Source organism: Macrotis lagotis, chromosome 4, assembly GCF_037893015.1.
Source record: "Macrotis lagotis isolate mMagLag1 chromosome 4, bilby.v1.9.chrom.fasta, whole genome shotgun sequence".
NCBI classification, from domain to species: Eukaryota; Metazoa; Chordata; class Mammalia; order Peramelemorphia; family Peramelidae; genus Macrotis; species Macrotis lagotis.
The window spans coordinates 125,048,247-125,076,005 of NC_133661.1; the positions used below are offsets into that span (position 1 = coordinate 125,048,247).

Below are 27,759 nucleotides of genomic sequence, written 5' to 3' on the forward strand. Positions count from 1 at the left end.
GGATGGGCAGCCTGTTCTGGGGGAAGTGTCATCACTTAAATTCTCCTACCTCTTTGCCTTCTGTTACTTATCCCCTGTTTGCTTGTTTTCCTGTGGGAAGCCAACCTTCTCTGGTGATTTCCTAAACTCTCTCACCCATTTATTTTTATTAAAACTCATTATCTTGATGTGAACTTTTTGTGGTAAATTGTAAAAAACTGTGCAACCTTTGAATTTAATCCTTTCTTTAAAAAAAGCCCATTGTGTTTTAAATGAACTGCTTAACTAAATATTTAAATTCAAATTACTCTGGTTTTCACTGAGATATATTCCTTTGGTACTGATGACTTGTGATGTTATTTATCCTTTGTTCCCAAAGAAGATTCTGGCTGCAGGGAGCTGATGCCATGACAAAGTGGTGAACTGAACATGAGAGAGAGGTGCTGTGTTGAGTCATCAACCTCCTCTGGAGCCATCTGTCTGGTGGCCAGATAGGAAGCCAGAGGACTGGAGATGGCCCTGAATTCAAGGTAATCAGGGTTAAGTGAACTTTTCTAAGATAATATGGCTATTAAGTAAGTGTCAAATGACTGAGGTCACATTTGAACTCAGATCCTCCTGATTTCAGGGCTGATGGTTCCACTGCACCACTTAGCTGCTTAGAATGAGTGTAAATAGCAGTTGTTTTCTATTCCAGAGAGAAATTCCCAATCAGATTGATATCTTTGAGATGATAAATTGAGTCATCTTTTGTCTCAATTCTTACCTAGGCCGTAGTCCTTGTATGGATGTGTCCTCAGACCTTCTAAGACCTGGGAAAAGCTTTAATTTAAAAAGATCAAGATTACCCACTGCATCCTGGACCATGTCCTGTCATCTTGACTTTTGTCTTGCCACTGGACTCCAATGACTGGAAGGAAGGAGTGAGAATTGATGACCATGTGCAGCTCTGTCTTACAAAATCTAGCGCAGAAGCTAGTCAAGATATCATGCTCCTTGCCTCAGGATGTCAAACAAAGATAACTTCTCTTTGTCTTATGATTCTCTTAAGAAGCTGTCTCCACACTCTCTTCCATTTGGAGAATTTATATCCACTGATGATATCACATATACTAGTTCTTTATTACAGTATCATGGGATCAGAGATTTAGACCTGAAAGGAAGGTTAAATAGTCCACTCCTCCTGTTTTATATTGACTGCCTCCTTGAATTTGGCTTTTAAAATAATAAATTAAATGTGTTAACATTCAGAGTTTGTCCTAATAAGAGACAAATATTAACTTCCAGAGTTTGACCTTAATAAAGAGCAAAGCAGAATTAGGTTAATATACATGTTTATTGATATTTCTTTCTCTAAATTTGTTGATTACATGTGTGTGGAGGGTCTGGTTAGAGAACATGCCCCTAACATGGAGTCTTGGAACTGGGTTCTTAAACATTTAGATTATCAAAGTGTAATCTGACAAACTACTTCTGGCCCTGTCCATCAAAGAAGGGCCAGTTCTCAATCTAGGATGGGGCAAGGGCAATTCCAGATTGGGTGGGCAAGGGGGTGGGTAGAGCTGGATATCAGCTTCCATTATGTTCCATTAAAGGAATAATCAGTTATGCCTAAAACCTCTTTCCCCTTTCGGGATGTTGGTATATGCAGTGACCTTTGATACAATAGGATTAGAGGTCAAGATTTCATCACTATATAAGGAAACTGAGGCCTGAGAAGCTAAGTGATCAACCCAAGGTCATATAATTATTAAGTCAATGGCAGAGCCAGGATTCAAACATAGGTCCTTAATCTCCAAACTCAACTCTGTTTCCATTGCACCGGATTTTTGTACTATATCAAAGTATCTAGAACAGGGCCTTGAATGTAATAAAAAACTAAATGAAGAATAGCGAATTTTCTCAGACATTGGTTTGGCAGTACTGTTGATTCTGTTAGTAAGGTATTGTGCTCAGGTACATTATGAGTTAATTAGCCTTTAGTAACTGACCTGGAAAGTTAACTATTATATATAATTTTGCTTCTATGAGGAAATACATTTGACTTACAATAAACCTTTGGACAAACGTACATCTTGCTGAGGAACATCCTGAATGTAGAGATTGGAAGAGAATTTCGAGTTGCAGAAGTAGTTTAGAGATTGTTGTTTGGTAAGTTCTTGTTTTTTCTGCAAGGTTAAGTTCTTAACTTAATGGGGGGTGTGAGATGAGTAGAAAATAGAAAGAATTAAAAAAAAACCCAAAAGACTAATAAGCCAACTAGCTGAGGGAGCCGCTATAAAAATTATGACTTCCATAATGATCTTTATGACATTGAAATGACAAATGTTTCCTAGTAAATTTTAAATGGTGGTATTTAAAAAGAGAAGCTCTTATTTTATATATTGGCAGTATGGAATGATGATTGGATTATTTAATTTATCTCAAATTGAATTACATAAATCTTTTTCTTACCAAAATGTGTCCCTTTAATTTCATTTTCTTATCTTCTTGTGATTTCAAGCATTTTTTTGAGTTGGGTTTTTTTTTTTTGGATTTTTACAAGGGATTCGCCCAAGGTCACCCAGCTAAGTTAAAGTATTAAGTGTCTGAGGTTGGATTTGAACTCATGTCCTCCTGACTCAAGGGCCTATGTTCTATCTACTGCACCACCCAGCTGCCCCTGATTGCAAGCATTTCTAAAACAAAACAAACAAAACAAAAACAATTTCTTTTTCTGGTATTAGGGAAAAAGATGCAGGGGAAAGATGAAGAGAATTGTGAATGTAGAAACTGGGTGGACTATGACCTCCTCTTGAGATGTAAATTGACTAGAAGTAGAGAATTGTAATTGTAACAGAAACAATTTGTAATCTCCTCAAATTGAGTGGAGATCATCATTACCACTGATTCATTATTTAATGTAAAATTTGTATCCTGATCTCCTTAGGCTTTAACCTTTACCTAATTCCTGATCCTATAAGAGAAAGGGAGTTCACCTTTTGTCCTCTGGATGAGAGGTAAAACATAAAAAGCTGGGTTGGGCCCCAGCTCAGGGCCTGTCTTCTCTATCAACCTGTGGCTTTTATCTCTCTCTGTCTCTCTCTCTAGCCCTTCCTGTGTCTTAAAATAAATTTTTGTTTTATTTCTACCCTTGCTTTCCCAAGTCTGAATAATGATTCCTCATAGACTTCTGATTATTCTCTATCATTCATAATGTCAGTTCTTGATTTCAAGTAAATGTTGTGTACAATGTTAAAGAAAAAATCCTGTTACTATTCTTTTTAATGTCTTTGAAGTCATTTAAAGTGACTATTTTGTCAAAATGTTTTTCCAGTGTATGGCAAAATGATCATGTGATTTTTGTTCACTAATTTGATATTTTATTTTCCTAATATGAATCCATCTTTTTGTAAATTTTACTTGGCTAAGCTTTCTTTTTTTATGTGAAATGAATGAATAAAAAAATTTTAAGTTCTATTTATGGACCACTTTGGCCAATAAGACTCTGTTGATTAACAGGGTTGTGTTTCCCAAAGGATAGGACTAGGAATTGTAACTTTTCATCTCAGATTATTGCTCAATTACCTTACATCCCAACAATGTCTGTGGGAGTTGGGTGAGCTGAATTTTATCTCATTCTCTCCTTTCTCCTTCACCTCCATCTGTCCCTACTTTATCCCTCGATGAATTATCTGCTAGAGGTGAGGAAAGTACCCTAAATAGGTCTTCCAAGAGCTAAATTCTGTTATACTCAATCTCGTAAAAGTAATGAATGATCTAATGAAAGATCAAAAATGTAAACCCCTGGTATAACGAGGAAAGCAAAACAAATGGAAGTGAATACAAAGCTGTTCATTGAAGGAAAGTCAGAACAGACTCTAGCAGTGGGTAATTGGGTAGCACATTTTTTTATATAGTATGTCCTATAGGAAACAGGGTATTGTGGTTTCCTAAGGGATTGAGAGTTTTGGAGGTTAAGATTAATTTTCTCAGGAAAAGGTTCCCAACTGGACTCAACTAGGCAAGAGTGAAACCCAGGCCTGGATACAGCAAGTATGGGATATGAACTCATTTTATTGAGGGTCAATCAACGATGCGGAATGCTTCTCACTCTCATCTACCTTGAGTCAGATGAGGTAAACTTAAATGTGCTGAGGAAGGGTAAAGAAAAACTAGACTGTATCTAGGAGACATAGGAGAATTGGTTATAGGGTGAGGATGAGGATAGGGGCAGGAAAACACTTAACCAAAGGTTAAGTTGGGCTGACACACCTATCTAGAAAATAGATAAGAACAAGGAAGTAAGCTAAAAGCTAATGCATTTTATTCCTGGCCCTCCTTCAGGGTCCATTTACTCAATCTAGACATAAGTCAGGCAAGGTTGGTTTTCTGGTTTTATAGCTCAGAGCATCTTGGAAGCAAGGAATAGCGGAAAAAGAAAGAGAAAAGATGGAAAAGTTACAAAAATCAGACACAATCAGACCTCCCTCTCTGGCAGAACTGCATAGAGTAACAATTTATATTTATAATTAAAACACTTGAGAGACAGTATAGCACATAGATTAGCAAACTGTCCTATGAACTAAGAAGACCCAAGTTTAAGACTGCCTCTACATAATATCAGCTGTGTGACTCTAGGCTAGTCCCTAAACCTCTCAGTGATCCAGGACTCTTTCTATATAAGTTGCAGAGAAGATGATGACCTGAAATTCTAGTTTCCTTACCATGGGAGTTTCTAATACCAGTGAAATCACAGAAATAATTCTAAATTTTTCCTTCCTTATGAGTGATGCAGTGGATAGAGCACTGGCCTTGGATTCAGGACAAAAGTTTGAATCTGGCCTCAGACACTTGCCACTTACTACCTGTGTGACCTTAGGCAAGTCACTTAACCCTGATTGCCTCACATCCAGGGCCATCACTAATTGTCCTGATCCATGCCTGGTCACTGGACCCAGATGGCTCTGGAGGAGAAAGTGAGTCTGGTGACTTAAAACAACATTCCCTCACTCAAATTCAATTCACATACTTGTCATGGCATCACCTCCCTGATGTCATGATCTTCTTTGAAAATGAAGGCCAAGGGGTGGCTAGGTGGTCCAGTGGATAGAGCACTGGCCCTGGAGTCAGGAATACCTGAGTGCAAATCTGACCTCAGACACTTAATAATTACCTAGCTGTGTGGTCTTGAGCACACTGCCTGGCAAAAAAAAAAAAAAAAAAAAGAAAGACAAAAAAAGAAAGAAAATGAAGGACAAACATTATTTGTTGTGCACCATGGAAGATTCAAAGAAAGATGAGAAGTGGTCCCTAACTTCTTGGAACTTGGCATCTAATAAGAGTAATAAGACATATAAATAACTATAATAGAAATATAAAAGAGACATGTCATAAGACAGATACAAAAGACTCAGAGAAGAGAGAAATTACCTGATTGAATTTCTGGTTCTAGATTGGTAAATGCACAATGTGATCTTTGGATAAATGATGTGCTGTCATAACCCCATCCACATCCCAATTCTTTTTTTATTTTTTTATTTTTTAGTTATTTTTTAAATTTTTTTCCCAATTCTTTAATTTTCTACCCTGATAACTATTGTTCTTGTATCCTTTGGTTATCATTCAGTTCTTTCATCTCAGCATATCTGTGTTGTTTGAAAAGGCTTTATGAAGGTGAAGACATTTGAATGAGCCTTGAAGAATGGGTAGGAATGGGACAGGCACACCCAAAGTCAAGGATGGAGGAAAGCAACTGACTTTCCAGGTAGAAGACACAGGTCATTGAGCAAGGGCAAGAAGGTAGAAAATGCAGGAACAATTTGAAGAGAGTCCAAGTAGTCTGCCTTGGATAGAGCCTAGAATGATTAAAGGGGGAGGATTGAAAGAGAAGTCTGAAAATATAGACTGGAGGGAATCAAGTTCAATATGAGGGTCAAGAAGGTTAACTTTATTTGGTAGGCTATGTGGCTTATGAGCAGTTGGCGAAACAAGAGGGCTTGAGGAAGATTCATTAGGCATTACTGTATAGGATAAATTGAAAACAGTTGAGAACAACAGTGTGGGAAAGAATCTAGTATTTTGTTTCTATAAGGATGAGAGGATATTGCCAGAATCTCACAGATGTCTGTGAGGATAATACATTACAAAAAGCGAGGTTGTTTGGTCTTTGTGGAAAGCTGAAGAATGCCAGCCTGTTTATAGGAAGGCGGGGGAGACTTAGACAAAAGGAAAGGTGATTAAAGAAATAACTTTGCAGAGGTTGAATAAGGTGTGTGTAATTGTCCTTTGCACCTGCTTAGGAAGTTTACAGCTCACTCCCCTGTGCTCACTCTATAATGGGGAAGGGGGAGGGGGAAATAATAGGAGGAAGGGAGATGATTGTGCCAGTTAGATTGTGACCCTGGCCAATGATTGGCATGAAGGGGGAGGAGAACAAGCTTTTCAAACTGCATATAAGAGGAGGCCTTACCAGGATTTGGTACCCCCTCTTTCCTTGAGAGAGGTGGTCCTTGTGTTAAGCTGTCTTAATAAAAGCCATTTTAATCACTGAGGACTAAAGCATAACAAACAGTTTTTGTTAAGTTGTTTCCCTCATTTCTGACTTTCCATGACTACATTTGTAATTTTCTTGGCAGAGATATTGGAGTGGATTGCCATTTTCTTTAGGAAACCAATTAGACTTCTGGGGCAATATTACAGGCCAAAACTGAGGACTGAGATTTAGTTCTGAGTCAGAATGAAGCTACTAATGTAAATATGAAAATTAGGAAGTGAAACAGGTGGGTGAGGTGATAAGTACAGTTTTTGATGTGTTAATTTTTTATTTTCCAGTAGGAAATGCAAGTGGAATTATCTAAGAGGCACTTGGCATTGCCTCTTGGGAAGAGCCAGGCCAGAGCTAGAAATTTGGAAGTAGTTTGAAAAGAGTCAGCAGTTGTAGTTTGGAGTGCAAATGAGATGGGGAAGGTTGAAAAATACAAAGTAAGGAGAGAAAAAAGTTGAAAACAGAACCCTGGAGAATACCACATTTAGTAGCAGGTTAGGGGAGAATGATAAGGAGAAAGAAACAGAGGAGTGGTCAAGTGGTCAGAGATAGGAGGACTTACTTGGATGAAGTACAAAGAAGAATGTTCCAAGAAGAAAAAGGGAGTCTGCAGAAAAGTGTTACAAAAAAGGATCAAATAATGAAGATGAGAAAAGTTAATGAAATTGTCATTTAGGTGGTTATGAGTTTGAGACAGTTGGAATGTTCTCCTTCCTCATCAACACCTCCTGGATTTTTTTAAAGTTCCAACAAAAATCCCACAGTTTATAAGAAGCCTTTCTCAATTTTTTTTAAGTTGTCATAAAAAGTGTGGTTAGGTGGTGCAGAGGAATAAGCACCAGCCCTGGAGTCAGGAGTACCTGGGTTCAAATCCGGGCTCAGATACTTAATAATTATGGAGCTGTGTGGCCTTTGGCAAGCCACTTAACCCCATTTGCCTTGCAAAAACAACAAAAAAAAGACAAAAAAAATAAAATAAATTGTCATAAAAATATTTTATTTATTTTTCCAACTACATACAATGGTAGTTTTTACCAATCATGTTTTTTGCAATATTTTGAGTTTTACAGTTTTTCTTCTCCCTTCCTTCCCTTCTCCCTGCCCCCAACAGAAAACAATCTGATATAGCCTTTACATTTGAAACCGGGCTAAATATAGAACAAGGTTGAACTTGTGAGAGAAGAATCAGATCCAAAATGAAGAAAGAAAATATTAGAGATAACAAAATTACATAATAGGTAATACATAAGACAACTTTTAAAAATTGAAGATAATAAAACTTCAGTCTTCATTTAAACTCCACAGTTCTTTCTCTGGATGTGGATGGTATTTTTCCATCACAAATCCCTTAAAATTGTTTTTTGATTATTGTACTGAATCTTTCTTAATCCTAGAGTCTTACCTCCCTTAATTATTTCCTCTTTTACTTGTATTTAATTTGTTAGCCTATATTTGTTTGCTTTGTCTCCCTTATTAGATTGTGAGCTTCCTGAAGACAAGGATTGCCTTTTGTCTCTTTTTGTATTTCTAGTACATAGTTCAATACCTGGACCAAAGGGGGCACTTAATTAATGTCTATTGACTAACTGTGTTGTACTGTAGTAGAAAAAGCACTGGATTATTCCTAATGCAACCCAAGATAGATCTGCTCATTTCTTGGAGTTTTAGGTGTAAAATGAAGACTTGGACTAGATAATTTCCAAGAATCTCTTGAGTTCAAAACTGATGAATCTCTCTCCACCTGACTGTCAAGAGAGTGTTGGATGCAGAAGTTTATTTTTAAAAAAGTTGATTGGATGATTAAGGAACTTTAGGCAACAGATATAGATTACTTTTTCAGGAAACATGGGAGTGAAAAAGAAAGAACTGCAGGGTCCATGCAAGTTTTTTCTTTTTTTTTTTTTTAGTTAATAAAAATTTATTTTCTTTCCCTCTTACTTCCTGCTCTGCCCCAAAGAAGAACTGAGGTCAAGAGCAGCTCTCCTGATGGATTTCTGCTTCTTTTGGATGATTATTTCAGGAAAAAATCAGGACGTTTTCCTTTATTGTGCCTGGTCACAGTGTGACTGCCTCCTCCATGTCCTTACTAGACTGCCTGTTCAACCTCTGCTCCCATCACTATTCCTCATTCTCTATTTTTTTTAGATCAAAGTGCCCAGGTTTCCACTTCATTTGTGTTTAGTTTCCCCTATCAGAAATTAAGTAGGTAGGTGGACATTGGATAGAAGGCCAGGAATGGGATCAGGAAGATTCTTTCTTTATTTCTTTTTTTTTTTAAAGATTTTATTTATTTTGAGTTTTACAATTTCTCCCCTAATCTTCCTTCCCTCCCCCCACCAAGGCAGTTTGTTAGTCTTTATGTTGTTTCCATGTCAATACATTTATCAGTGTTTAATGTGATGAAAGAGAAATCATATGCTTAAGGAACAAAAATAAAATATAAGAGATAGCAAAATTACATAGTAAGATAACTTTATTTAAATTAAAGGTAATAGTCTTTTGGTCTTTGTTCAAACTCCACTATTCTTTCTCTGGATACAGATGGTATTCTCCATTGCAGATAACCCAGAATTGTCCCTGATTGTTGCACTGATGGAATGAGCAAGTCCATCAAGGTTGGTCATCATCCCCATGTTGCTGTTGGGGTGTACAATGTTCTCATGGTTCTGCTCATCTCACTTGGCATCAGTTCATGCATCCTTCCAGGTTTATCTGAATTCTCATCCCTCCTGGTTTCTAATAGAACAATAGTGTTCCATGACATACATATACCATAGTTTGTTAAGCCATTCCCCAATTGAAGGACATTTACTTAATTTCCAATTCTTTGCCACCACAAACAGGGCTGCTATGAATATTTTTGTACAAGTGATGTTTTTTACTCTTTTTCGTAATCCTTCAGGGTAGAGATCCAGTAGTGGTACTACTGGATCAAAGGGTTTGCACATTTTTGTTGTCCTTTAGGAGTAATTCCAAATTTCTCTCCAGAAAGGTTGGAGGAGTTCATAGCTCCACCAACAATGTATTGGTGTCCCAGATTTCCCACATCCCTTCCAACATTGATCATTGTCCTTTTTTGGTCATATTGGCCAGTCTGAGAGGTGTAAGGAAGACTCTTCTTTCTGAATTCAAATCTGACCTCAGACACCTATTAGATGTGTGACCTTAGGCAAGTCACTTAACCATGTTTATTTTACTTGGCAAATCAGCTGGAGAAGGAAATGGTCAACTCTAGTATTTTTACCCAGAAAATCTCAAATGAGACCGGGGAAGTCAGATGTTATAAATCGTTTGTGAATACTTAGTCCAGAGTGATTAAAATTTTTTTTTTATTAAGACATCTTAATAAGTGGCCACACCTTGTAAACTGTTTCAACCTTTCTGGAAAGCAATCAGGAATTATGCCCAAAGGGCAATAAAAATGTGCTTACCCTAGTCTTGGGCAAGCCACTTAACCCCATTGCATTAAAAAATCTAATAAAAAAGTTATCTTATGTTATTTTGCTACATCTTATTTTTTATTTTTTTCCTTAAGGATAGGATTTCTCTCTCAACACTTTCAATTCTAATCAATGTATACAATAGAAACAATGTAAAGACTATCATACTGCCTTCTATGGCAGTGGGAGGAAGGAAGTGAGACTGGGGGGAAATAGTAAAATTCAAAAAACAATTAAAAAAGAAAATAAGTGACACACCTCTCAAGCAGGAAAGGGCAAGGAATCCCAGAAATATTAGGTCTTATATGCAGTTTGAAAGGTTTTGTTCCTGCCCCTTCATGCCAATCATTGACTGGGTCACAAATCTTAAGTGTTACATTCATTTTATATACATATTACATATATTTCCTCCTCCCTGCTCATGATCTTATGAGCAAGAACAGCTACCTTCTTGAGCATGTGCAAATGTAGCTGCTGGCTACTTGAATTGGTTCTGTCTATGAGGAATCATTATTCAGACTTGGGAAATCAAGGGTGGAAATAAAACAAAAATGCATTAAAAAGGTTACAAGACATAGGAAGGGCTAGGGGGGAGAGAGAGAGAGAGAGAGAGAACAATCAAGCAAGTGTTGGCTGGGCCATTGCCAGAGAAGACCAGGTTTTTATGTCTTGCCTCTCATCCAGAGGGCAAAAGGTGAACTCCTTTCCCCTATACTGGAACCAAGAATCAAAGGGTAAAAGCCTAAGGGAAAGGATACAAATTTTATATTAAACAATGAATCAATTGTAATAGGGATCTCCACCCTATTTGAGCAGGCTTTTAAGATTACAGTTGTTTCTGTTACAATCATTCAATCATAACTCTGGTCAGATTGAAGCTAAATCCTTTTTCTTAATTTAGTACCTGCCTGATAGGCAACAATATAGGCAGACCCCAGTCTTTGTAATATAAACAACCTCCCTTCACATTCTTTTTTTTTAACTTTTTTTTTTTTTTTGCAAGGCAGATTGAATTAAGTGCCTTGCCCAAGGCTACACAACTAGGTAATTATTAGGATTTGAACTCAGGTCTTCCTGACTCCAGTACTGGTGCTCTATACACTATACCATCTAGCCTCTCCCTTCCCTCACATTCTTGTGGAACCCAAACAGCCCCATATTCCTCTCATCAGACGTGACTGAAAAACTACTGAGGAATAATAACCTTAGAATTTTTTTTAATATTTGGGGATCATTTTTTTTTATATTATATCTTTAGCTTAGTACGGAACTTGATCCATAGTAAGTTTTTACATTCATTGGGGAAAAAATCTTTTTAACAAATATTTCTCATTGGCTATATCTAAAAAATGTCTCATTCTACTCTTCAACTCTAAATTTTATTTAATTTAAGATTAAGATCCTCTTTTGGAATAGTGGATAGAAAGCTTGTTTGAGTCAGAAAGGTCAGGGTTCAAGGTCAATTTGTCAATTAAGCTACTAATATATGTAAGGCACTATGCTAAATGCTGGAGATTCAAAGGAGCTCACAATCTAGCCCAGGAAGACAATATACAAACAAATATATATACAGAGAAAATACAGGATAAATAGGAAATACTGGATTTAAAAGGGACTGGAAAAGACTTTCAGGAAAAGAAAGGATTTTTAGATAGGATTTATATTGTGGATGGGCAAATTATAGTTGTAGATTTATTTTGATCAAAGGATTTTCCTATATTGATAAAGTCATGTCTGGATAAAAAGAAAAAGTGGGTTTTTTTGGGGGGGGGGGAGGTAAGGGGAAAGACCTGAGTTTGTTTGTAAGATAAAGGGAAAGAACCAGAGTTAGGGAGGAGTTTGAAAATGCCAGAGAAAGGTGAGGTAATTGATGGTTTTGGTGGAGGCAGAAGATGTGATGTGAGTTAATCACATTTTTCCCTTTGAAACCTGAGTGAAGGAAAATGGGATTGATGGGATTAATGAAATATAAAGACTTTAAAAGGAGCTTCTTCTGAGTGACCTCTATATTTTCCTTATGGAATTAAAATTTCATCTACCTATGGGGAAGGCAGGGCTACCATTGGGAATTTTAAAAGAGTAAAAGAGATTACTGTCAGCACTTAAATAGGAATGTGATAAAGAATCCCAGAACACTGCCTGTGTACCTGAGGTCAGACAACTTGGATCAGTAGTGGATCCAGTCCATCTCCAGTTTCCTGGCATTCCTCACCAATGTTTACCCACCAACACATAAGAGAAGAGAAGGTAAATACTGGACTCTACCAGGGAATATGAGCATTAATGAAGTGGGTGAGGTAGAGGGCAAGAGGTTAAGACATTTTAGGATGCTAGTTAAAACAGAGTTAAAGTTGACTGATTCAATCCAAGCTGCCAAATGATGAAGTACTGAGTAGAGACTTCATAATGAGGGCAAAAAAATCTGTTGCTGTGGGGAAGGTTGGAGCAAAGAGAATTTTGTAAGATTGTTGGAAGTGAAATAATTCTGAATGATGGGAAAAAGTCCAAAAATTACTTTAGAGCAATAACTTATGTTCATTAAGGAGGGAAGTAAAAGGTATGTTCCTAAAAAAGTTTATTGTACTAAGATTTTTTTAAACTTACATTGAAAACTCACTTTAGAAAGTAGTTTTGGACAGATTAGTAATTATAACTGCTTATTGTAGATAAAGAATTGGTCCTTTTATTCCTGACTTGAAATTGGGAAAATCTGAGTTCAGATTCTGCCTCAAATACTTACTAACTCTGGCTAAATCTCTGAACTCCTTTCAGGCTCAATTTCCAAATCTGTAAAATGAGAATAATAATAAGACTTTCCTCAAAGAGTTGTTGTAAAACTAGAGAGACAATCCAGTGGGATAATTTGAAAGGGTTAGGGTTAGGGAAGGGTGACTAGCATTTAAACAAATCTTACTACAATCCAGGCAGGCATTGTACTAAGCTCCTGGCATATATTACTTCATCTGAGATACCTGTGAGGTAAGTGGTGTTATTATTATCCTCATTTTTTAGTTGAGGGAAAGGCAGGCAACAGGTTAATGGACTTGCCCAGTATTAAGAAAGGAGTAAATCTGCCTTACTCTGAATTTGAACTCAAGTCTTCATAACTGCTTCCCATTTAGTTGCTTAGAAACAGTTTCATTGGTAGAGGCAACCTGAGATGAGGAAATAACCTCTACCAATACAAGGTAGCACCTTCTCTGCAATTTATATTCTTTTTTTTTTTTAAAGGTTTTTGCAAGGTAGTGGGGTTAAGTGACTTGCCCAAGTAATTATTAAAGTGTCTTTGGCCAGAATTGAACTTAGGTACTCCTGACTCCAGGGCTGGTGCTCTATCTACCTCACCACCCCTGCAATTTATGTTCTTAAAGAGAATTATGAATAAATAGATCAAAGAGGCTGATTTGACCTTGGCCAGTCAGCACTTGAACCTAGGTCTTAGTGCAGAAGCTAGCCCTTTCCTCTCAAGTCAACACTACCTTTCAAAGTACTATATGTCAACAGTCATGTCATTCCTCTTTTTTTAATGGGAGGCTTTTGGGTTTAAGTGACTGGCTCAGGTCTGTTTAGATTTGAACTCCTAATTTCACGGTATTAACTAATTATTAAAGATTTAGAGATTAAAGACAGAACTGAACCCACTGAAAAGGCACAGGAATTTGCACAGGGGAATTTAAAACTGCCCAGGATTTTTTTCTAGCAAATTATTACAAATATACAGGTTAAAATTCCTAGAAAAGCAGCAACCACCTTAAGAATAGTCTCAGTGAAGTTTGAGTAAAAGTCAGAGAAAGAGATAGAGAAAAAAAGGCAGGCAGCCATGAGACTTGGCTTAGTCTGGCTACATGGCAAGGGGGAAGCCCATGGTGCTCCTCGTGACCTAAGAAAGAGCATGACTCCTGCTAGAATCAAAGAAGGAAAAGGGAGAAAGGACACTTCCTGTTAAATATTATTCTTGAGCAAGCTGTTGAGCTTGGGGAGGGTTATCTTGGACCAGGTATCTTCCAATGGCAAGCTATGTACTGCTTTTTTCCTGTCCCAAGGTGCTTGACCCCCAAGTTCAACATACCATTTGCTGTCATCCAGCCTCTAAGGGCAAGGTTAGGTGAAAGGGAAAATGGAGGGAATAAGATTCAAATAACATCAAGGAGAAACAGGATACAATCAACAATCAGGGTCAGTTTACATCTCAGGAGCAAACAACCTTACACAATGAACAAAATTTTAGCAGCATTAAAGCTACATTCATAATTCTCTATATCAAGGGAGGTGCTCTGTCCATTGCACCATGTAGTTGTCCTCCTGTGTCTTTTTCCAAATAATCTCTATCCATTCATTCCTGTGTTCATGTATAGTTCCCTTCTTTCCTTCCTCCCCCTTTTGTATTACAATTAAAGGTTTCATAAACTCATAGAATTTAAGAGCTGGAAAGAGCCTTGGAGATTATCTAGTGAAACTCTCATTTTCCAGGTGAAGAATCTTAAGTCTCAGATTTATCTCAATGATTTGTTCATGTTCACACTCTGTAAGCAAAAGAATCAGGATAACTTGATTGTAACTCTAAATCCAGTCTTTCTGATATATGTCCCAATATTTCCATCAGAAATGGCCAAAACAAAAAAAAATCTTCTGCCTAGAGGGAGAAACTTTAATTATCTGGAAAACTCTAAAGTATAAAAGTAAAAAAAAAACAACAAAAAACTGAGGAGGCTTCAGACATCAGGCAATAATATCCAGTACAGAGTTTAAGCCCAACTCCACTCCTTAGTAGTCTAGAAACTCCAGCCCTAGACCCTTTTCTGCTTATTCCTGGCACCCGAAAGACAGGACAAGAATCTGCCTCCTTTACCCAGAAACAAAATGCTTTCCAGATGTGTAAACAGCTGTTGCTGGGGAGCAGAGAGGAACGTGGTCCTAAGCCAGGTCCTTGGGACCTAGGGGATGTGGAACTAGAGCCAGATGGTGGGTTTTGTAGAACAGCATATACAGCCAGGAACCCAGGGAACAAAAGAATTCTTTTTGTTTTCACTGAAGGTTCTGCTGTTCCCCTTCTTTACTTTTCTACTCTCCAGGCCCACTTGTAGCTGGGCTGGGCAGGAATGCCTTTTCTATGGTGGGTCACCCAGTGCCACCCAGGATTCTGACTACTTCTCGCAGGGGCAAGAATTTCTTTTCTGAATCATCAGATTATGGGTAGATTTTCTTCTTGCCTTTCTAGTTTTACCCTGGTGGGAAAGGAAAGGGTTAACCTAGAGGGACCTTCATAAGGTCAGGTTACTTCCCCTTAAAAATAAGAAGTTTCCTATTGAGATGGGTTAGGGGATAGGAGGAGTCTAGTAAGTGTGGGTGGCAGCTACTCCTTTGCAGGGGAGGGTTGGGTCTTGGCCTGGCTCTGAGGACCTAAGTGGGGGGAGGACAAGGTTCTGGGACCACAGCAGCAGCAGCAACAGCAGCAGCAGCTGGAAGAGAGAGAGAGAACATGGATGTGAACAGTCGCAACTGGAGATGAGAAGGTGAGCAGGGGACTCTGGTTTGGCATTGCTGTATTTGGAGATGTTCCCAAGGAGTGCTACCTCCTCTCTAGGATCCTGGCTCCTCCTTCTGCTGGAGAAACATCTAGGTGTTTGGGGGTGCTGGTGAGCAGGCTGGAGGAGTGTAAATAGGCAAAAAATAAATGGAGACTGACCCTAGGTGGGATCTCAAGGAGTTTGTAGGAGATAAAATCAAAGATCCCTTTTGCCAGATGAGGAAATTGATAGATTAAATCACTTGCCTGAAATCTTACATAGCTAATTAGGAACAGAACCAGGACCAGTATTCTGGCTAAAGTGTACAGAACCCTGGATTTGGAGTCAGTGCCTTTGAATTCAAATTTGTGTTATTGATAACCTGAGTGACTGAGCCTTAACCTCTTCAGCCCTCATTTTTTCCACCTATAAAATGAAGATGATGGAAGAGAAGGCCTTCCAATTGTAAATTAATTTCCACTATTTAAGGGACAAAATGGGAGAGAGACACAGCCACACAGAGACAGAGTTTGTATTTGTGTGGGTATGTGTGTTTGGGGAAAACTTAATTTGAATGGCTGGTGTGGATTAAGATTTGGATTCTGGCTAGTCCCAGTTGGAAAATGATACTTTTGGAAGTAGTTTGTCATTACATTTACCTAGAGATTTCTATTCTGTCTTTCTCCCCCCATCCCCATCCTTTGTCTCTCCCCTATCTCCCAGTTTGTCAAATTGTATTTGTAGATGTGTATGTGGGGTAAGAATCCCTCTGCCAGCCCTGTACTTCAGAAGCCACCACCAGACTTGTGTCCCTTCACTTCTCTTCAGAGTTTGATCTTATCCAAACCCAATGTAAGGAGATAACATACTTCCATAGAAATAGCTAGTAGAGTCAGAAGAATGAAATTTGTGACTTGTCACAAATTGGCTAAGACAATGTAACTCTCTGGACCCATTTCTTGTATAAAATGAAGGGGCTGAATAAGATTATCTCTTTCTTCCCAGCCTTGGCAACATATTCTAGATCCTAGAGCAACATGCCCATGAGGGGTATTAGAGTAGGTGTGGAACCTGGGACTAGTTTGTAGTTTGTTGCCTGAGAACTGGGACTATTTTGTTTCTGTCTTTGTATTCCAAGTGCTTAGTACTTGCTTTATTTTTTGGGGGTGGGGAAGGTGTGGTCATCTATACATATATTTTCTTTGGCTAGGAAGCTTTGGTATCAAATTCCTATCAGTGTCTAAAATACACAACACCTTTGTAATTTGTTGTCTTAGAGAATTGCCTCAGGAATTTAAGTGATTTATGTATTGTTCTAGTAGAATGTATGACAGATCTGACCTTCATCTTTTATAATATGCTGCCTCTTTCGTTGCACAAAGCTAGTACTGAATAAATATCTTTTGAATGGACAGGAGAAGAAAGCTACCCAGCTATTGCTGAATATGAAAAACAATCATCAGACAAGTCATCACAGACTGCTTCTCTTTGGGGCTGATGATGCTATGTGATCAGACCTTGAGTTTGACTGTATAACCATAAGACACATGACACCCTAGAGGCCAAATCTTTTAGTATCTATTCTCTTGGTTGTTTTTCTAGGGCAGGAAGACATCCCAAGAGATACACAGAGAAAGGAACTTTTAGATCTATCCCAATCTCCATATTGTTTTGTTATTACAAAGACCCTATTTCCTCTTCAACTTACACTTGTTAAATGCTTTCCATACTGAGGACATCTATCCTCCCAGAATTATAAAGACCTGACTAAGGATATTATCCAGCTGCTAGGGTTTACTCTAACCTATTGCTCCATCCCTTTAATAAACAAGTTCATTGCAGTAGTTACCTTATCAGAAGCATCAAGGTCCTTTGCCTTCCCACCCCCATAATCTGCCTTCCTCTCACCCCTCAAGTTCAATTGTTCAATCTTATTTATTATCCTAATACTTGATGGAGATAGAAAAAAATCTGACTCAGGTAAGCTAGGCAATATACCTGGGGTTAAGGATAGGCCACTGGCAAGACAATAAAAATAATAACTTTTACATAATAATAATAATAGCTTTTACATAGTGCCTATGTGCTAGGTGTTTTATAAATGTCATCTTTGTGATGCAGAGAACCATGGGCATGGGTAATAATGAAATCAATTTGAAACAAATTTTGCAAATCTTTTGTTTGCATTGTAAAACATAAAATCTTCTTCTCATCACTGTTAAAACACTCCATCTTGATCTCTAATCTAACCTTGGCCACCTTCTCTTTTGGTAAGGGGCTCTAGGTTGTCCAGGGGTTGAAACATCTGAGATCACCTGTACAAGAATCTGAGAGCCTTCAATTCCTCCCCAAAAGGCAAACTCTCCTATGCTGGACTTGGTCAACTCCCAAATTATCTCTCCCCATGGACCTTGAGGCGGGATTTAAGGAGATTTTGGAAGGGGCTTGGGCTCTCTTTTCCAAATTCCTGCTGAACCTGGCAGCTGGCCTACCAAGATTAATTAGCAATCCATGTGGCTTTTCTTTAATCTCTTAACTTTTCTATTACTTTTTACACCTGTATTCCCGTGTCAAAGAGTGATTCATCCCAGTGGATTACTGAACACTCAGCAACATTTTGATCCTCACAACAGACCTGAGAGGTGATATTATCCCAATTTTATAACTGAGGTAACTGAGGGAAAAGAGGTTAAATGTCAGACATCATATTTGAATCCAGGTCTTCCTTAATCCAGATCCAGGGCTCTATCCTCTGCTACCTATCCATTCTCAACACAATGAGAACTATTATATTGAGGACTGCTCATTTATTAAGCTCCTACTAGGTCAGGCACTGTCCTAGGTGCTGGGAATACAAAAAACAAACAACCCTTTAACTCCAGGAGCTTCCATTTCATTGAGGGCAACAACATGTTAAATATAAGGTTTTGATATTTATTTTTTAAAATTTTGATTTCCAAATATCCCATCTTTCCTTTACTTTTCTTGAAAAGACAAGCAATTTGACATAGATTATACATATGCAGTCAGGGAAAACATTTCCAGAAGAGAATAATTTTCAAACCTTGCTTGGAGTATCTGGGGTACTGCCTGGCTCTTTTCTGTCTACTCAAGAGGACTTTTTGACAGTTCTGGGGACTTCTTAGGATCAACAATAGAAACAGGTCCCCACCCCCATCATCTAGCCTCCTAACCTTCATCCTATTCAATTGTAATGGAGTGGGTTGGATGCTGGCTTTCTGATGAGGGACACTTGGTTCTCATAGTACAAACATGTTTTTCTGAAGCTCCCATAGGAAGTGCCCTGCTGGGCTGGCCCAGGGCCCCATCCTGACTCAGACTTTGGGGTAGAATACAGGGAAACTGTAACTGAGCTGCTTCCCATTAACATATCAGCACTCTCCACCTCCAGGTGGATACACTCTGGGAGAACTAGAAGTCAGAGGTCTATGTCTGGGTTTATCAAATTCTACCCTCACCAATTGCTTCCTAATCAGCATCACTTTTAGAAGACATAGCCAGAGCCCAAAATATCTAGTTCATTTTAACCTAATTCTTGGGTTTGAAAGACTACTACTACTGTTCACCAGCTTGAAGACAGTAATAAATAGTGTTGGACTTGGAGCCTGAAAGACACTTACTAAGCTGTATGACCTCTGGGCAAGGTACTAATTCTTCCTCAGCCTCTGTTGCCTTATCTATCAAATGTAAGAATTCAACTTGATAGAATCCAGTGTCTCTTCCCACTCAAAATCTATGAGCTTATGGTTCATATTTGGAGTTTGTAGCTATCAGACAACCTAGGCATCTAAGCCCTGGACCCCAGTAGGAAGCTTTGCTGAGTCTTATTAATAGATGTATGACATAGTGGACAGAATCAGAGTATTAACTGAGACTGGGGTGGAGTGCAGGGTCTAGATATAAAATTCTAGGCTGAGCTCTGACAGTTTTTGCCTATATGACCATGCACAATTAAGCCCAATGTTTTAGTTTAGGGGTGTGGCAGATAAATATTGGGTTTCAAGTCAAAAGGGATCTGAGTTCAAATTCTGCCCCTGGTGTAAGATCTTAGGCAAGTAATTTGCCCAGGCTATTTAAGCTTGTTTTTTATAGAAGATAAATTCATAATATCTGGAGTATCCACCTCACAGAGCTGTTTTGAGGACCAAATGAGATGATATGCTTAAAGTATGTTATCAATGTGAATTTTATTATTTTCCCTAACTTATTTATTTCCTTATTTATTTATTTATTCGCAACCTCTTTGCCACCTATTGATATTCTTGGTGGCAAAAGGAGATTTGACTAGGAATATCTTGGAACCATTTGAAGGTAAGGATTGTCCTGTTTGGATGACTAGGGCACTGAAAATATTATTCTAGGCTGAAAATATTGTTACTGATAGTCATGGACATTATCTTCCCCCTATGTATCAGCCCACCTTTAGATGTTTCTTGTCTTCCTCTCCCCCATACCTCCCATTCTGTTCTGTCCTATTGAAATTACATCCTTCTGGATTTTCCTTCAGTTTTGTAGCTTATCTAGCTCTCTAAGCTGTATCAGGGTATCAGGGTCATTTTGGGCTCGAAAACTTTTGTTTTAAGTTGCACTGATGCAGAGGCTTCCCCTATTTTTCCTTCCATTTTCTTTTTCCTCTCCTCTTTTTCTTCCAATTCAAGGGGATTTAATTACTTCTGGCAAGTTTCCATAGGCAATGAGTCATTTCCCTCCTCCCTGACCCTATACAATAAAATTGGTCACTGTCTCCCAAGAGGCAGAGGGAAACCCTGCATAGACAAAAGAGCAGCACAGCTCAGACCACAGCTATTTTCCCACCTCTTTGAAACAACATTCCTGTGGATAATTTGACCTTCTCTACTAGATAGATCAATTAGATCTTACCCTTTTCTGTTAAGACAGTGAACAGTGAAGATGTTCTGAGTACCCCTATATTTTAGCCACTGAGTTTCAGAGAGTACCTCAGTCAGCATGACTTGGGGATGTGGATGGATCCGAATTTCAAAAGCAAAACCCTCTACAAAAGTTCTGCTGACTAGCAATTCAAAGTGAAGCTAAATTCTCCTATAACTCCACTCCTGGAAGGAAGCCTGTGTAAGGTCAAGAGCAGATTAATCCTGATGTCAAACAAGGAAACTGGCCTTGTGTCTTGTGTTTATTTTCCTTATTAATTTTTTCACTTGTATGATTGGCTCCTCATTTGAGGAGGGCTACACATTTAAAGATAGAGGGCGCATAGACATAATCTTGTTCAAACACTTCATTTTATAAGTGAGGGCCAAAGAGTTCATGTGACCCAGCAAGTTGGAGGAAGAACAGAGTCTTGGCAAATCCTAGGCTAGTAAATTCCTTTTCCTCTTTATCCCACACTGCCTCTCAGATCCATCATAAAACCTGTTCCTTTACTCCCCCTTTTGGGGAGGGAGGGCTAGATCTGTGACTTCATTGAGACCATATAGGGAACTCATAATAAGGAAATTTCCTCTCCTCATGAATATTGGCACCTTCTCTACAACTCAGCCTTAAGAGAATTGACTTCTGGACCTTGTCCAGGGTCTTGATCAGATCTTTTCACCATCCCATTGACATCTCCTATTTTCTTTTTTTTTTAATTAAATATTTTGAGTTTTAAAATTTCCCCCCATTCTTGCTTCCCTACCCCCCCCCCCCCCCCACAGAAGGCAAGCTGTTAGTCTTTACATTGTTTCCATGGCATACATTGATACATTGATCTAAGTTGAATGTGATGAGAGAGAAATCATCCTTAAGGAAGAAACATAAAGTACAAGAGATAGCAAAATTATATAATAAGATAACTTTTTTTAAAATTAAAGGTAATAGTCTTTGGTCTTTGTTCAAACTCCACAATTCTTTCTCTGCATACAGATGGTATTCATCATAGATACCCCCAAATTGTGCCCAATTGTTGCACTGATGGAATGAGCAAGTCCATCAAGGTTGGTCATCATCCCCATGTTGCTGTTAGGGTGTACAATGTTCTTCTGGTTCTGCTCATCTCGCTCAGCATCAGTTCATGCAAATCCTTCCAGGCTTCCCTGAATTCCCATTCCTCCTGATTTCTAAATAGAAGAATAGTGTTCCATGACATACACATATACCATAAACTAAATTGCTATCTCTGCAATTTGTAGTCTTAAGAACTTTGCTGATCACTAGCAAGTTAAGTGACCTACCAGAATCACAGTCAGGATGAGTCAGAAGTGGAACATCCTGGCTTTGGAATGGACTCTCCAGCTCTTGCTGAGTACATAGCAATGTGTTATATCTGATATCCTGTCCTATGATCTACCCTCTCCTCTATCACCCACATCACTTGCTCCCTTCCCCGTCCCCCTTCTCTCCAGGGCCAGTGCTTTATCCACTGTGCCACTTAGCAGCCCCCTCTGAGCCATTTTTTTTCTTTTTTTAATTATATACTTGTTTACAAGTAAACAAAATACCCCTCCCCCCATGAATATAGACTTGCTTGGGCAAAAAAGTAAAGGGGGGAGAAAAAATTAAATAAAAAAAATAATAGTAATAATTGTAGCTATGGCCAGGTGGCGCAATGGACGAAGCACCAGCCCTGGAGCCACGAGTCCATATCCAGCCTTGTAAACCCAATAATCACCCAGCCATGTGACATGCAAGCCACCAGATCCCCACTGCCCTGCAAAAACCAAAAAAGAAAAGACCCAAAATAAAATAAAATAGTAATAATAGTAGGGGTGGCTGAGTGGTAGACAGAGCATTGGCCCTTGAGCCAAGAGCACCTGGGTCCAAATCTGGCCCCAGACACCCAATGATCACCCTGCTATGTGGCCCCAGGCAGGCCACCCAGCCCCACTTGCCCTGCACCCTCCCCCAAATAACAAAAAATGTGTTTCAGTCTTTGTTCCAACACCATCAACTCTGTCGTGAGTGGATCACATTCTTTATGATAAGTCCATCACAAAAGTTACTTCCATATTGCCATTGCTGATCCGCAACTCCCTCCTTTCTTATTTCTCCACTACCATGTACTATATTTTCTCTCTCCTTTCACTCTGACTCTGCTGTAGGGTTGCTGAGTGGCGCAGCAGACAGATCCCTGGTCCTGGGGCCAAGAAGCCCTGAGCCCCCGTACCACCCCTTAGGCCCAGAATCCACCTGGGCCTATGGTCCTGGGCAGGCCATCCAATCCCAGCCCCTTGCAAGAAGTAAAAAAAGAAAATGTGTTATATCTGACCACTGTCCCCCCATGGTCCATCCTCTCCTCCTTTTTCACATCCCCACCCCTTCCCCCTGCTCCCCCCTCCTTCTTACTCCAGTTATCTATACCCCATTTGAGCTCTATCATAGCCTGAGCCCAATTTCTGTTTTTCTTGGAGTCTTTAGATGCAGGAGCTTGTGCTTCCTCATCTTCAGACTGAGTATTTTGATCCTTCTTGGGCTCATTTGCAAAATTTCTCAATGGTCTTCCTCTTGTTTCTTTGTTTGTTCATTTTCCCAGCCTAAGCCTGTTTTTTGGGGGTGCTTCCTGAGCTTTTGGGACACTCCCACAAGGGTCTCAGTGTGTGAGGTTCTGTCCTCCCTCCTGGTCTGTGAATGACCATATGGACCCCCCTCTGCCACGGGGCCCAGGTGGGGGGGGCCCTGTTGTTCTATGGGGAGGCCTAGACTGCAATCAGGATCTGAATGTGGTCAGAGCTCCAGAGCCCTTGTTCTGGATTAGGTTTTACTAACTAGATTCTATACTCTTTAAGGACAAGGATGGGTGTCTTCTATTTTGCAACCCCTTTGTACAAGGTGAGTCACAAGGCAGATACTCAGGAATCACTTGGTTGATGGATTGGTAAAACTGAGTATATCTTCTATTTTTAAAAAATCCTTAGGGGAAACATCTAGGTGATGCAGTAGATAGAGTACCAACCCTGGAGGTTCAAATGTGGCTTCAGAAAATTTCTAACTGTGTGACCCTGGACAAGTCACTTAACCCTTATTGCTGCCCCCCCCCCCCCCCAAAATAGGAAGAGTACCCAATTACCTCATTCTAGTGCTATGTCAGCAATAGGATCCTTTGATAGAACAAGTGGTTAATTATCAACTACAAAGTAATTTCTTCCACTGTATTCAGAATTGCTAAGTTCTTTATGTGAGTTTTCTTTCCACTTGGGGGTCTAGAATGTTGGGAAGTATGATATAATGGTTATTAGGAGCCCTGAGTTTTAAACACTTAGTCAATTTTCATTTGTTCCTCACCACAATCCTGGGAAGTAGATACTATTCTCACTGTTTTTGTAGCTGAGGATACTGAGGCAGACAGAGGCTGAGTGACTTACCCAAGATCCTATAGGAAGTGAATGTCTGAGGTTGGATTTGAACTCAGGTCTTTTTGACTTAGGGACAGAGCTCTATCTACTGTAGCTCCTTGTTGCCAAAAGCAAGCGGAACAGAATTGGGTGAAGGGTGAATACATGAAACCATTTGCACAAAACATAAAGGCAGTTAGATGGTGCTGTGTGGACCTGAAGTTAGAAAGACTTGGCCTCAGATACATGGATAGTTAGGTGACCTTGGGCAGATCATTTAATCACTGTGTGCCTCCATTTTCCCATCTGTAAAATGTCAGTATGTTTATAAACCTTTCCAATGCTTGCACCTTGTAAGCTTTAAAACATAATGCAAAATCTGAATTTTTTTAAAAAATAATCCTCAAGTCAATGGAAATTTAGAAAGGTTAGAGAAGAATAGAAGGCCAGCAAAGAAAAATAATTAAATGCCCCAGAAGAATTGGCTTCATCATCCTTTTTGCCAGATAATGAGATTAAGTGATTAAATGACTTGCCCAAGGTCACAAAGCTAGGTCTGAGGTCACATTTGAATTCAGGTCTCCTTACTCCAAGGCTGGTGCTCTATTCACTGCGCCACCTAGCTGCCCTTTTTTTTCTATATAGAAGTTTAATTCTTTTTTCCCCAATTGATAATTCATTTTTCCAATTATGTTATGAAAAACTTCCAACATTCATCCACATGCATATATAAATATTTATAAGTAATATAATTTCCTTCCACTCGGGACAAACATTCTAGTATACATTGTACATATACATTTATGTTTAAATTATTTACTGATTAGTCATTTTCTGTATGGGGAATTAGAAAAATCATGGGATAGGAAGGAAAAACAAGAGAATTTTAAAAAGTGAACATAGTATACATTCAGATTCTGTGGGGTGTATTTTGGGCTGTTTTTCTCCCTCTGGATGTGGATGGCATTGTCCATAGTAAGTCTCCTAGGTTTGTCCTAACTCTGAACTGCTGAGAGGAGCTGCATCCATCAAAGTTGATCAACTCACAATGTGGTTGTTAAATGTGTACAATGTTCTCTTGGTGCTGGTTTCTTCTTGGCTTCATCTTTCCAAGGGAATGGAAGGCTAAAAAAAAACAATGGTCATTTTTTGGGTGGCCAGGAAGATGAGAAAATGATTCATTGCTGCTGCCCCCCTCCCAACTAAAATAAGTCTCCAGAAAGCATTTAGTTTAGAAAATAAGAACTTTCTGAGCTTAGGTTTTGCATGGAAATTTATACCAAAGAAAATTGCAGAATCTCCACTAAAATTAGGTCATTGGGTATAGGATCAAGAGCTGGAGAGCACCTTAGAGGTCTTCTAAACCCTTCATTTTACAAGTGAAGAAAGTGAGACTCATGGAGACAGTAGTTTATCACATAGGTTTTAAGGAGCAGAACCAAGAAGAATGATATAATGGAAAATTCTCTTTCTGCTATATTTTGACTTGAGAAAGGATTGACATTTTTTCTTTCTAAGGTAACCTTTCCTAGTGGCAGAAATCTAAATGACCAGATTCAAGTGGAGAAGTTAGGTTTGGGGCTGCTAGGTGGTGCAGTGGATAGAGGCTGGGCCCTGGAGTCAGGAGTACCTGAGTTGGAATATGACCTCAGACACTTAATAATTACCTGTGTGGCCTTGGGCAAGCCACTTAACTCCATTTGCCTTGCAAAAAAAAAGAGAGGTTAGGTTTAAACTTCAGCTCTACTCAGGGTAACCTTGGCAAAGTGACAATCTCTGGGCCTCAGTTTCCCCATTTGTAAAGGTGCTAGTGATAGAAGTAGATGACGTCAGTTCCTTTCTCCCTTAACTCCCTCATCCTTTTTTAAACTCTTTCTTGCTGCCAGACATTTCTTCCTTGTCTCTAAATTAGATTTCTTTTGCCATAATTGGAAGCCATCTCCTCCTGGAGGTCATTTAAAGACAGGCTCTAGGCCCCTTGGTGACATTCTTCTTGCTGTGCTTCTAAACTCACCCATTGGGGTGCTTTTTGCAGAATGTAACCTGATACCCTGTTTATTCCTGGCAGGGCCTGTGTGTTGCTGACCAATCCCTTTGCCTTTATCTCTTCTCTGGAGCCCTAGAGAAAGTGTGGACCTCAACCATTGAACGTGACCTTCGCCTGTCTTGGCCCTAGTTAATTTTTACCTCTTAATGCCATTCATCCTCCCCTTAGCCTGCTACATAAAGGCCCAGGACAAGTGCTACAGCCCTCTCCTCTGAGAACTTCCCCAGATCCCTCTTTACCTCCACCCCTTCTCCCCTCACACTGCCACCATGGGCAAAGGCTTCTTCATCTCCAAGACGCTGGGCATTGTGGGGATCCTCTTTGCTGTAACGGCTGTGTGCACCATTATTGCCTTGTCAGTGGTATACTCACAGGAAAAGGATAAGAATTCAGTGAAACCCACCAGTCAAATTCCTACCACAGCCGTCACAGCTACAACTCTGGATCAAAGCAAGCCCTGGAACAGATACCGGCTGCCAAGTTCGCTGATTCCTGAACATTACACTGTGAAGCTAAAGCCCTTTCTGGACAAAAATGTCCAGAGCCAATATATCTTTGAGGGTGAGAGCACTGTTCGATTCCTTTGTAAAGAGGCAACCGATGTCATTATCATCCATAGTAACAAACTCAACTATACAAAGTTCAATGACCACCATGTGAAACTGAAGGGAGTAAATGGCATCCAAGCACCTGGAATTTATAAGACTGAATTGGTGACCCAAACCCAGTATCTGGTTGTACATCTGAATAGTAAACTGGAAGTTAACGGTCTCTATGAGATGGAGAGTGTCTTCGTTGGAGAATTGGCTGATGACCTGGCTGGCTTTTACCGCAGCGAGTATGAGGAAGATGGCGTGAAAAAGTAAGAACTGGGGCCCAGTTTGGAGAATTATGATTCTGGGGTTCTGAAGAGCAAAAACCTAATAATAGCCATAGTTTACAGCAATGGAGTAGAAGTTAACTAGGGATGGGGTATATAAGTAAGAACATCCCATCCTTTAATATTTAGTCATGGTAGGAAGAGGTCCCCTAGAGAAGAGCTAAAAAGAACCCTATGTTGTTTCCCACTGTGATTTGAATGTGACAAGTTAAGCATTGTGGTGCTGGGAAATGAACTGGGAGACAGAAGACCATTTCCTTAACTATTTAACTATGGTCAAGTCCCTTAATTTCTCTGAGGATCCATTTTTCTTATCTGCAAAATGAAGATAATCATATTTGCCTGTCCTACCTCACATTATTGTGAAGAAAGGGTTTTGAAAACTGTTGAAGTAGCGGTGGATTCAAACAGTCCATGTGGGGAACTACCAAATGAGGAAACTTCTACCATTGCGAATCAGGTTCAGTTCTGCAATTAAAGTCTTAAGAGTTGCCTGGGCTGCTAGATGTTCAGTAGTTCCCCCAAGGCCACACAGCCTTGACTGGAAGCATAGCCCTAACCAAATGGGAAGGGTAGGTATGATTGAAATGAATTTGTTTGCCATCTTAGTCCCATACTTCTCATATCCTACTATATTCTTGGAATCAGCCTTGGATCTGGCTTAGGTAGCCTACCCCCTACAAAAAATGTTCTAACCAAGTTAGGCTCTGGATGTCTGTTCTATCTAGGCCATGATAACCTTGGGGAGAATCAGGATCAGAATCAATCCTGTAATATCCTTAAAGGAACTACAGAGAATCTGGCTTAGTTCAAAGACTGACCCAAGGATTCTAAGCCCAAGAACTGGTCTGATAACTTAAGCATCATCTATGTCCACCATATGGAGAATCTAAAACAGTGCATCTGCCCTGATTCAGTTTTCCCAGATCCTGTGGCCTTAAGCAATAGAAAGGAAGATGGAAACACCCAACCTGACCCAGTTTTAATCTATATCTCTGAGTTGGGTTGTACATGAACAAAGTACCATTTTGCAGAACCTCAAAATCTTTTTCTTTGTTCTTTTACTGCCAG

At 39.3% G+C, this 27,759-nt stretch overlaps 1 protein-coding gene across 1 annotated transcript in view; it reads left to right on the forward strand.

The window, feature by feature from the left end:
* The first annotated feature begins 15,324 nt into the window (after positions 1-15,324).
* The window catches only part of ANPEP (alanyl aminopeptidase, membrane), a 30,804-nt gene continuing 18,369 nt past the window's right edge, over positions 15,325-27,759 (forward strand). The window contains exons 1-2 of the mRNA XM_074234086.1: positions 15,325-15,458; positions 25,830-26,670. Coding sequence (XP_074090187.1) covers positions 26,078-26,670 — 593 coding nt within the window. The 5' untranslated portion in view covers positions 15,325-15,458; positions 25,830-26,077. The remainder of the gene's footprint in view (positions 15,459-25,829; positions 26,671-27,759) is intronic.